Source organism: Leptosomus discolor, chromosome 15 (genome assembly GCF_034619465.1).
Source record: "Leptosomus discolor isolate bLepDis1 chromosome 15, bLepDis1.hap2, whole genome shotgun sequence".
NCBI classification, from domain to species: Eukaryota; Metazoa; Chordata; class Aves; order Leptosomiformes; family Leptosomidae; genus Leptosomus; species Leptosomus discolor.
This window is the reverse complement of record NC_141405.1, coordinates 13,715,494-13,727,510: the sequence shown is the minus strand read 5'-3', so window position 1 is coordinate 13,727,510 and position 12,017 is coordinate 13,715,494. Positions and strand designations below refer to the sequence as shown.

The following is a 12,017-nucleotide window of genomic DNA, read 5'->3' as shown; positions in this document are numbered from 1 at the left end:
AAATCAGCCATGTTACGAACAGCAGATATATCTTGTGGAATCGCATTTTAAATGTTGGAGGATGTTTTGGTGCCTTTCACACTGATGTGCCTCGATCTCCCCCCAGGAAATGGGCTCTTGTGGCTGCTGGGATAGGGAGGCTTTTGCTTCTGTTGAAACCGGACCAGTTTTTGAGTGGAAAGGCTCCTTGTAAGTGACCAAGGTGAGATGCCACCTCTTCACCCATGGGGTGTCACCGAGGTCCTTACCCTGTAGGAGGACAACCAAGGGATGTGTTGGGCTGAGTGCTGGTGTGCTGCTCCAACACCATTTCCCCTACGGGTTTCTCTTTCCCCATGTCCTCGGCATGAAGCCGGCGCTGAGCAGTTTGAGACCCTGTGAGCAGGATGGGGTTGAGTGACCCAAGGGCAGGGACCTGTTGTGTGGGTCCAGCAGCTACACAGGGTGTGGAGCTTTGCATCTGTCCGAGCAGCTAAAGGAAGCATGCCCCCAAAGTGCAATTTTTTCTCCCAGAGGGTCTCAGCTCCTTTTGAAAACCTCAGCTCAAGTGTCCCAGAGCTGCACGCAAACCTGTGGGGTGGGCTGGCATCCTGCACGCTCCCTCCATGCTTGTGACATGCTGGGTGGAGATGGCTCCCAGCATGAGCAATGGTGGGGTGGCGTGGGGAGGACACTCAGGATCCCAAAACACAATGCCTGAGCATGGAAACACCTTCCCATCTGCTCTTTCCCCCGTGGCACAACCTGGCCTTTGCCAGCGCCACTTCCCATCATCTCCCCTGGTTCCAGCCCTGTACTGGGCTGCTCGTCAGGGAGCCCCCTGCGCTATGTCCATGCTGGAGATGCTCTGTGAAACGCTGCTTTCTCAGCTGCTCTCCGCTCCTGCGTGGTTGCCCTGAGGCATCTGAACTTCACCCTTGGGTCCAGGTCTGCACAGGCAGCAAAACTCACCAGTGCGCCTGTCCTGGCTCCTGTTCCTGGAGGTTTTGGTGGCAGGTAATGGCAGGGGGTGGGACACCTGCCCACGGATGTATTCACTCCAAGAAGGTATTTTAAAGAGAAGCGTATCATTAGTGAATTCTCCAGGGTTTCAACCCATCCAAATTTGAGCAGATTGGCTGTTGACTATTTAACTGGTTTCACAGAGAAACTGTTTCTTCTTCCACTAGACATCACCCTTAGGGGATGCTTTTTTTTTTCTTTTTTTTTTTTTTTTTCCCCTGATTTCATCCAATTACTTAGCTGTATGGTCTTCTGAAGCACCATAAATAATTCTCCTCCCTCTGCTGTGTTTACCAGCATGTCTCGTGAAATCCAGTAAGAGATGATTGATTGCAATCATTATTTCCTAGTGCTGCTATGAAAACCTCTGTCAGGTTCAGTGATTGCCTTTAAAGAGTGGCTGCCACTCAGGAAGACTGTCAAAAACCTGTCATACTTTAGCAAACTCCAATTAATTTGTTGAGCAGTTTTACTTGTGTTTTCTTTCCCATCATTGCTGATTATCAAGGGTAATTAGAATATTTTTGCTTTGTAATTAGCAGCTTGCTTGCTTTTTCTAAAAAGAAGTGCTTTGCAGGACTACTTTACTAGGTTTTCATGTTATGGAGTTGGATTTGGGTTTATCCTGTCTGCCTGCAGTGCTGTTTGCAAGTCTGTTGGGGGTCTTCCTCCCTGGCTTAAGGGGAGAAGCTGTTGGTAGCGGCTGGGCTCGCCTCCATCCTCCGAATCCCCATCGCTGACATACGCTGTCAGGCAGCCGAGCAGCCGTTCGGCGGGTGTCTGGGTCTCCGCTTCAGGTTAACAAATTAATCCTGGCTTTTGCATTTTTAAAAGAGTCGCTTCAGCACTTTTCCTCCTTTCTTTTGGTTTTAATGAGACACACTTTCCAAGAGATGTAATAATCATTGCCAAAAATGTCAAATCGTTCTTGTTATCCTCCTTAAGCTTCTGGAACAACAACAACAACAACAACAAAAAAGACCAAGAACAGAAAAAGAGGTGTTGATGAGGAAGGGCTTTGACTTCATCTCTAAGAGCCAGGGGAGGGCTGGGGGGAGATGTGCCCCACGACAGCTCTGCTTTCTGGCAGGGTGCCTGAAAAGATAACCCGGTGAAGGCTGAGATTTTCTATTTTACTATTTTTACTTGGGATTTGGGGTGGGTTTTAATTCTTTATTGGAGAAAGAATATCTCCACTCACTGTTGACAGCAAAGCTTGGAGCTTTGCTGTTGAAAAGCATCCTGGAATCTCTCAAAACCAGCTGGAAAATTGGATGGTGGCAGCGACATGAGAGGAAATCTCAGCGACACCAGCGGGAGAGCTGGGGGGGCCGGGCTGGCACCGGGGGCTCAGCTGCGGGGCCGGGGCTTGCGGCTCTGCTCGCTGCCAGCTTCTCTGGGATCCAGCAGGAAACAGTTTCATTCCCCAGTGGGAATATCCTCATCCCTCCGTAGCGACTTGGGAACAGAGCTGTCTAGTCGGCTGTGCTTCTGCGGTGAGGGCTCAGAGCAGGCATCGTCATCTGGATTGCTTGGGGCGTGGATGTGGCGCAAGCAGCAGGACATCTCCATCTCCTGCTCCTGCTTGAGCATGGGGCTATCCCTGGGGAGCTTTGCCTGGGTGGTGGGGATGTGGCAGTGTGCACCCCTGGGTGCCCAGCATGGACGTCAGCTCCTGGCTGTCTGCTGGAAAGGTGAGCCCTGTGTAGCTCCGTGCCTCAATTTCCCTTGTCCCTCTGCCCAGGGCACGATTAGGCTCCCTTAGTGGGGCTGGAGAGGCTCCCAGGATCCATCCTAAACCCCTCAGGACCCGTCAGGTGTCTGCTGTGGGGACGAGCTCCGTATGTGCGTCTGGGTTTTACTCAGGGGCCAGAGCTGTTTCTCTGCCTGGGCTTTGCGAGCAGCCGTGTAAATTTGACATGAGCTGCACCACTGAACAGGCCTTTGTAATTAAACAAATGCAGCCTGGCTGCAAATCGGGATGACAGCCCAGCCCTGAGTGGCAAAGGCAGCAGCAGCTGCCAGTCATCTCCGTTGCCTTCCTAGGCATGATCCTTGCATCTTCCCAGCGAACCAGCACGACCTGACCCCTCCCAAAACAATCTGGGATCCAAATCCTTGGGCCTGGGGTACCACTCCATCCATGGAAATGTGGTGGTTGTGGGTTAAGCCCTTCTGGCCAGCTGGAGGGGTTGTATCTGGTCCTTTTCCTGACTCCCAGACTCACCTGCCAGCACAGGAGCGTGCAAGGAGGATGCACAGTCTTTGTTTCACTCAAAAACTGAGCTCAAGGTCTAAGCTCTGACCCACTGGCAATGCTGGATGTTGGAGCAGGAGCAAATCCTGAGCAGAAATCCTTGTTCGGAGGGTGTCAGTCCTGGAAGCCGCCTGGGGCAGGCAGGCAGAGGGTGCCAGGGGCTGCAAGGCACGAACACCGCCTGGCCATGGTAGGGACGTCACCGCAGCGGGCTCAGTCCTGTGAGGAAATAACTAATGTGGATTTTCTGACTTAAGCCCATCTCAGAGCTTTTCTATTTTTCTTGCCCAGTTTGCTCAGCTGTGTTTGGGGAGGCCCCTGTGCAAATTGAACTCCAGGGTCCAAGTTTCCATTTTTCCCCCATAGCATCTTTGTGAGTTCATTAGCACTTCTCCCCTTTAAATGGGAGACACTGTGACTTGTCTCCCACCCAGGGGACTGGAAGACCTTCCTGGTGGGACGGGCAAAGGTGGCTTCTGCATTCCCAGACACATCCAGGGAGGTCTGGGGCTGCACAGGACCTCGAGCACCCACTGATTCAAGCAGAAGTCACCAACTTTTTGCCATAGGAGCGCAGGGAGTGTTTGGGGAAAAGCAAGAGCCTGGTTTCAATCTCCATGAATGGAATTTTTTTTTTTTTTTTTTTGGAGGAGTTGCTTTTGCTCTCAATTTTTCTTCTGTTTTATTAGATAACGTCAGGAAAAATAATGTGTTGCTGATAATCTCAGCCAAGCGGCGAAGACAGCCTTTGGCGAGGTCTGGCTGGCCTGGTGTCAGCTCGTCGGAGGGGTTAAGGGTTGGCTTGTAGCCCTGTGTTCGCGTGCCGCGCGTCCGACAGCGACAGACAGCCGCAGCGATGTGGTGCTTTCACGGTGCCCGCCGGGGTGAGAGCCTGGCAGGGGCGAGTGCCGAAGCCCCCGGTTCAGCTGCGGCGCCGACGCAGCCCTCCTCCCTCAGAGCTGGAGAACCGACCCCCAGCGGCTTGTGGCTCCAGCGCCGCAGCATCTGGAGCTGGAATTAGTGGATGTTTTACTGGGGGAGTGGGGAGGGAGCCGGGGCTGCATCTCTGCAGCAGCGGGAGCCGTTGTGGTGAGCTGGTTCCCACCACAGCCCTACACACCACTCTCACCTGATACCGAACCCATCTAGACCTTGCATTCAGGCCGGCCTCTGTGCTGTTTGACATGCACAGCGGCTTGAGCCAGCTCCTGCGGAGAGGAGAAGCCCATGCCGGGGCTGTCGGGATGCCCCGCTCCATCCCACAGCCAGGGCTGAGCTGGATCCAGGGCTCCAGGGTGCCGTGCCGGCGTGGGGGACCCAGGAGAGACACCAGCACAGCCACCTTCTGGCTTTGCAAGACCCAGTTTTGCATCTGTTTGGAGATGCACGACATGTCTCTAAGTCCTGATAGCCACGCGGGGTGTCCGGCAGCCACCTGCCCGGCTCCTGCTGCTCCCTAAATTAAATATGTACTGCCTCTTGAAAAGCACATGGGAGTGGAACGGCGGAGATAAGCTAAATGGGAGAAGTTCAGGGGATTATGCACTGATTAAGTTATTACTAATGTGAAATGAGCCGCGCTGAGATGAAACAGGAGCTTTATTTTCTGTTCCCTGGCTTTGGGCTCAGGGCTGCCTGTCACTAGGCAGCAGATCAAACTGGGAGCCAGGAGCTCGTAGCCCCCGGCGCTTTCAACACAGCAGCGGGTCGGTGCTGTGCAAACCCGTAGGAAGCAGAGTGTTAAATGGGGCTGGGAATCGGGGGCCTTCCCTGCTGGGGAGGGTTTGCTGAGATGCAGCGCTTGAGATAGAGCTGTTCCCAGTGCTGGGATGCCCACCCTGTAGCAAATTTGGGTAGAAAAGAAATTCTTCTCTGCAACAGGAAAAGCCGGCACTGCTGGGAGAATATGTTGGGGGAGAACCATCTATTTGCTCAGTTTCCCGTGCTTTTCCTTAAGTATCCCCTGCGGGCTGCTGTCAAAGGCAGGATGCTGGGCTAGGTGGGTCTTGGAGAGTGAACAATAAAGTGCAAAATGAAAGGCTGTTTGGTTAGTGTTTGAGAATAAAGTTGGTTTCCCATAAGCACTCAGGACAGGCTGGATCGAGTGGACACGTCAGGAGTTTATGCCCGGAGAGGCAGGTGAGGAAGCTGGATCTAGGGCCAGTATAACCTCTGGCACTATGGGGGGCTGCAGCAGCCCAGCTGGATTTGGGCACAGGCAGGGCTTAGCCCGTGCTTGAGCAGGACGATGGGGCTGTGGGTCTGTTGACAGAGCCAGGGAAGGGGGTGTTGGGGACAGCGGGGCACCGAGACGGTCTGTAAACCACCAAGCCCATCAGCAGGGCTGGGGAGCGTCGGACTGCGGGCAGCTTTGGAGCTGAAGCTGTGGGGAGGGGGATTTTCTTGGTCCGACGTGGCAGCGCCTGGCCCGTGACCGTGTCTCGCTTGCTCTTTGTGTGCCTGCAGTGATGGGCGCACTGGAGTCCCGAGGGGTGCTGCGGCGAATGAGCGACATGCTGGAGATGCTGATGAAGAGGATGGACATCCTGGCCAGGCTGGAGAATAGCACTGACTTCCACAAAGGGGACGAAGCGCGATTCCCTCTGGACAGGTCAGTCGGTGGCGCAGATGCCCCATGCAGCCCCCATGGGGAGGTCGGGGTGGGGGTGGGGGGGTTTGCAGGAGCAAAAAACCCACATGTGCTGTCTGGTGTGGGGCTGAGCTGCTGCGTGGGGGTGGTGGAGCCCACCAGGGCGTGGGGCTGGGGCGGATCTTTTGCAGTCTTGTTGTTTGCCATTTCTGGAACCTTTTTCTTTTGGGATTTCTGAAATTAACTGTGATTTTTGGGGGTTACCTGTAGCACCCGTCCCAGCTGCTGCTGTTGCAGTGTGGGAGGGTGTCATTTCTCCACCGTGCTGTGGTGGAGCTGGAGGTGGGACTCGCCGATGGCTGGAGCAGTACCTGGCGTGTGGGCTGTGCTCCCTCTTCCATTAAATCCCGGAGTAAGCTCAGGCCAGTTTCTTTGTGCCCAAATACCTCAGGTAGCTGTCGAAATGATTGTTGTTTGCAATCCAGGGCTGATATGTTCAGCCTTGGCGTTAAGCAAGGCTTAAAATGAAATAGGAGGAATCTGTCAGGCCCCGAGACGCTCGCTGCGCAGAGCTGGCGTCCTGCCTCCCCGTGATGCACGTGCCACATCCATCCCGGCCGGCAGCTTGAGAGATCCCGTCAGACCTTCCCATCATTGTGTGATTCTATCATGACATGCAGATTTACCGAAGAGACATTTCCCTTTGCTTTGGGAGCCTTTCAACATCTGTTAATACTCATTCGGCTGTCATGCCGAGGGCTGCGAGAACGGTAACTGAAGCAACTTGAATGTGAAGGGGCAGAGATGAAAAAAGCGAGGGGCAGCGCTTGGGACAAACTTTGCAATGCAAAAAAAAAAAAAAAAGCCAGCAGAGATTTTCCTCAGTTGGAGTCACAGGTGACACATGGGCAGTGGGTGGCAGGGATGTGGCGTGCAATGGTCTCCTCTGCCCTGCGCCGTGCCACCGGAGCCGCCGCGGGAGCTGTGGTGCATCCCGATGGCTCCCGCCTGGCATTCCCACCTCTGCCTCCTGCCGTGGCCGGGCTCGACAGGCGGTGGGGGTTCCTGTGCCTCCCTGTTTCCATCATCATTTCCATTTCGCTCCTTTGCTTTCCTTACGAGTCTCTTTTGCACCTTTAATGGAAAATAGAGTAAGTGAGCCTGTAATTAGAGGCTGTGCTGTGCCGTACTGCGTGCACACATGAATTAAAGCTTCACAGGCAGCCTTGGAGTGCATGGTCTTGCCTCTTAAGCAACATCATTTCAACTACTGAAAAATATAATTTATTCTGGTAATGGCAGGTGCTGGGGATTTTGTCGTTAGGAGGCTGGCTGGTACCCAAGTGTACAAGGGCAACAGTAATCCTGGAGAGGAATGGGCAGGACTGTTACAGCCAGCAACTGCAAGGCACTCGCTCACATTTGGTGATTTTCTTGGCCAATCTCCTGTTAAAAGAACCAGTAGTTTCAGGTGATGGTAATTTCTCTACACCAGGAGATAATCTTAAAAACATTTGTGTGAACCGGCAGCAATCGCTGCAGGTGGGGATCTCTTGTTTCAGATCTGCTGTGTGGCTGGTGACTCTGGGGCCATCGCTTGGAGAGACCAGAGAGGGTGGGAGCTTATGGACCCAGCACATGAAAACAGCCTCGGGTTTTGTGTGTGTGCTGAGATGGGCATGAGTGCTTGAGATTACAGATATCTTAATCTTCAGGAATAGAGAATCAGGGACAACTAGTTTATCACCTTTTGCTCCCTATATATTACCCCATGAGTGCATTCAAGTCCCTTCACTTGATCCTGCATCAAAACTGGTCTGTGTCATCTCCTTGTTTTCACCTAGCCTCTGAAGATCAGGTTTTGGTCATGGGGCAGAGCACCTCCAGATGAAGCAACCATCGTGGGGGGGGTTTCTCGTGGATGGGTTTTTGCTGTGACGGTCTGTAATGAAGCATCGGCTGCATTTGCAAACACTTGTGACGTGTTTTCCGAGCGTTCCCCTCCTTCCCTGCAGCCCCCAGGTTTGGATGAGGTCTGTGGTCAGAGGAGACATGTTGGAAGTGTTACAGCCGTGCTGGGTCTCAGTGGGTTTGAGCAGCTCCGTCTCTGCTGCCACGCGTGCTGCCTCGTCCGTAGTGCCCTTCCTTGGCTTGTCCTGGTCCTTGTCCTCCTTTTTGGGGTGCACAAGAGCTGGAAGGGTGCAGAGCCAATAAACCCTGTCTGCCACCCTGCTCCGAGCAGAGCCTGGCTCCGGGCTGACCCCACTGCTCTGATGGATGCTCTCCAGAGCTGCATGGAGCATCCTGGGGTGAACTGAGTAGCAGATGGTGTGAAACCTGGGCTGAGACCCTGTGGAATGCGGGTGCTGAGGTCTCTGTCCCTTTTGGGGGTAACCAGCTGCCACCCCTGGGTACCCCCTGTGCCAGGGGACAATAGGCACCACCAACTGTACCAGGACCAAGCGGTGTCTCCTGAACCCAGATCAGTCCCGTGGCCGTGGGGATGCCCTGGTGCTGTTTGTTGTTAGGACCCCAGGACTCCACCGAGGGCTTGTTTCTGCCTTCCCTCCCTCTCTCTTTGATCAGCAGCGACCGACTTGAAGCTGTCAGCAAAAGATAATACAATTAAAGGGTGAAAATTTCAAAGGGATTTTATTCTTTAAAGCATCTCTGGTTGGCACAGAGGCTGCCTTCGTCTCCTTCCCTGCTCAGCAAAGCCCTGAGCGCGGGCTTTGCAATTCCATCTGCGCAAAAGTGGATTAATTCTTGTTTTTACAAAGCGCTGTCCTGCTTAATGCTGGATCTGCAGTGAAATCAGGAGGGCTTGGGTTTGCAGAGCCCCAGTGAAGAGGAGGGAGGTGAAGGCTTAGGGGGGCTTTATGGAATAGGCCATGAGCACCGTCCCCTCCAGCACAGCTCCGGTGGAGGGCGGGGGTGGCGTTTCCCCTTGAAAAGTGCAAGGAGGAATTTAAATATAGGTGTGTAATTAATGACCTGCCTTGGAAAGACTTTTGGCTGCCAGGGCAGGCAGCTTCACATGGCCAAAAGCTGCTCCAAGATCTTTCTTGCTCCGTAGGTGCTGACTGAATACTCCACAGGCGCCCCTATGTGTAGCCCACCAGCCTCTTGCAATGCTTTAGATAAAACTCTTGGAAAACCCAAATGTCCAACATCCTCCTTAGAAGAGCTGCCCAGGGGGTTTTTGGGGATGTCATCCTGGGGTAAGGGGACACAGCTTTCACCCGTGAACCAGCCTGCTGTGCCCCCAGGCATTGCTGGATCCTTTCCCCAGCCCTCCCCAGGCTCTCCCCTGCCTGCAAACTGCCCGCACCCTGCCCGTGCTGGGAAGGTAAGCGATGGGCTCCCTAACGAGGGCGAGCAGCCTGCCAGTCAGCTGCAGAAGAATCAATACCGCTGTTAATTGAATGCAATCCTCGTAAATCATCGGAGGGGAAGGAAATTAGAAGTACTTAGAGAAGCCTCCTGGAGAGCTATTTACTGGGCAAAGGAAATATTAGTTTGCAGTGGAAGTGTTGGTCCCTGGCTGGAAAGTGCTTGGGAGGCAGGGAGGGAGTCTGAAGTGGCTGACCCGAGCTGGCACTGTGACCCAGCAGCGTTGGGGCTCGGAGAAGCCCTTTTCCAGGAGCTGGGCTGCCCCTGCCCAACCCATGCCCGTGGGGAGGTGGCAGCGGGGAAAGCCGGGGTCTGCAGCGCTGGCATCCCCACTTGTCCTTTTTCCCCACATAGTGGTTAGCCTGCAAAGGGTGTTATTTGCTAACGACTGATTAATCTTCAAGCTTAATTACTGCCAAGGCTCAGTTAATTTCCACACGCTTTAAGTATTTGTTCTTGTAATCATTACATGACTCCATATTCCATATAATTAAAAGTCTCACAATATGACATTAAATGGGTGATGTTCCTGCATCCTGCCAGCCTGGCTCTATTAATTCCTGAATTGTTGTCATTGATAAGCTGGCTTTAGTAAAATGGCTGCCAGATGCCATGGTGCCCTGCTATCCAGGTGAGCCCGGAGTGGTCTTGGACCCCTCTGTGCATCGTCTCCCTGTCTCCTTGGCACACTGTGGGGCTCAGTGAGGGCATCTGTGAGATGAGGCTGGTGCTAAGTGGTGTGAAAGCTGTCCAGAGTGGGCAGAGCCCCAAAGCAGCCCGTGGGGAAGGTAAGACCCATCCTGCGCTCCAGCCCAGCTTTGCTGGGTAGTTGTTTTGCCGAGCAGAGCTCGGCCGAAGGAGCAGCATCAGCTGGGCAGGAGAGCCCAGCAGCCAGCGCTGCGGGAGCCTTCCTCCCTGGTGCTCTCCGTCCTCACAGGTTCCACAACCCACTTCATCTTGGCAGAGGTGGCAAGTTGTTTCTTGCCAGCTCCTGAGGACATCTCCAGCCTGGTCCTGGATGCTTTCAGTGTTAGCTTGGAGGGGATGGGCACAGCACAGGGGGTCGCTGAGGGCCTCTCAGTCTGGGGTCCCTGTTGGGGTCAGGGGAGGAGGTGCATGGGGCTATTCATGCCTGGGCAGCTGAGATAAATCGCTTTTCCTTCTACGGCAGAGTGGAGAGGTGGCTGTGTACCACCAGCAGGGTGGCCAGGGGAGCAGGATCCTTCCCCATGCCCCCACCTTGCCTGAGGGGCTCTGGGCTCATTGGGAAAGACCTGCAGCCCGAGGGTGATGGGCATCACCGACGTGGCGGGGGTGTAGGTGCCCATGGGTGCCCAGGTCACTTACACCCTCCCCTCCTGCTCCCAGGCTTGTACGTCCCCCAGCACCTCCAGCTCAGTTTGCTGAACCCAGTTCTGCAACAGGCTTTGCTTTCTGTTTGTTTTGTACCTTTCCATCCCAAAGCATTGATTCGCCGGGGGCTGCTTTATCGCGGGGCTTTGCAAATGAGGCTTCTTGGTGCATTAGCCACGTGGAGGCAAAGTGCTGTTGCCGGTGGGTTTGTGCTGTGGTTGGTTGTGTTGTCTCGGGAGGCTTGCACAGGGAAGGCCTTCGGCACCCAGGGCTGGGGGAGTGAGGTTTTGGGGTGGAGAGGAGTGTGCCACCAGTGTGCCTTTGCCCAGGCTGTATGTCTGATTTACCCTACGAGGAAAATTAGATCCTGTTAACGCTCCATCCTTGTTTTGGAGTAGCTGGGAGCAAGCAGCACCCTCCAGAGGGACAGGCTTGGGGGCTTCCCAGCTGGGAGGCATGGGCACGATGGAGGAGGCTGTAGTGCTGATGGTAGAAACACAGGCTGCCAAAAGAAGCCTTCCAAAATGAAGCAGAGTGTGCCCATGAAACACACAGCTAGCAAAGAAAACGTGAGGCTGAGGTCTGTAGAAAAGCACAGGCGTGGGAGAACATCTCGCCCAGGGGATCCCCTGCCCCAGGGATTGTGGTCAAAACTGGGTATTTTTGGTCTAACTTTTGGGCAGGTCCCTCTTAGTCGAGACTGTCAGGGCTGGGAATGTCTTCACAGCTTACCAAAGGTGGTTTCTTGCAGCCTGCATCAAGCTAGTCAGACACGTAGACAAACATAGCTGATTTATGCCTCAATCAAGTGACGATTAACATTCATCAAAGTGATGATCCCGTAACCCTCCTGCCCATGATCCCTCATGTTTACATAAATAAAACCTGCTGCTGCCCAGGCGTACGGCTCGGCTTGGTCCTGCTCTGGGAGTCAGGAGGAAAGCAAAGGTTTGAGCTTGTGGCTTCAGCTTCGTGTTCTGCTTGGGAAGGATCTCGGAGCACTTTATAGCATTCATAAAATATTTTAATTGATGATCTTGGTTATACTTTGCTGGCAAGTTCTCCCTATGTTGGCAAGATACTGGCTTTGATTGGAAAGTTGGTTTTCATCATTTTTCTCATGGAATTTATTGCCAGCTTGCTAAAATAGCAGCGTCCTCCCCGTGGGGTGTGCAGCCACGGGCGTTGGGTTAGCTTAGGGTCTGCTCCTTTAAATGCATTTGTGTGAGAAACGTCACCCACAGTAAAATGAAATTAAAATAAATGGAAGTACTTCAGTGAGTAAAATGCTCCAGTATTTATTACACATTTGTTATTTAACTTGGTGGTGGAGGAGTTCAGGCAGGGCTCTGCTCATGCGTCATCCGATATTTGCTTCGGATGATTTTCCAAGAAATGTTCCTGTCCCAAAACGTGTTCTCT

At 53.5% G+C, this 12,017-nt stretch overlaps 1 protein-coding gene across 2 annotated transcripts in view; it reads left to right on the top strand.

Annotated features, from left to right (window-relative positions):
* MGAT5B (alpha-1,6-mannosylglycoprotein 6-beta-N-acetylglucosaminyltransferase B) overlaps nt 1-12,017 on the top strand; it is a 68,598-nt gene that overhangs the window by 19,587 nt on the left and 36,994 nt on the right. For both annotated transcript variants that reach the window (XM_086473633.1, XM_086473632.1), the window contains exon 3: nt 5,726-5,870. In XM_086473633.1, the coding sequence (XP_086329759.1) occupies nt 5,726-5,870 (145 nt within the window). The remainder of the gene's footprint in view (nt 1-5,725; nt 5,871-12,017) is intronic.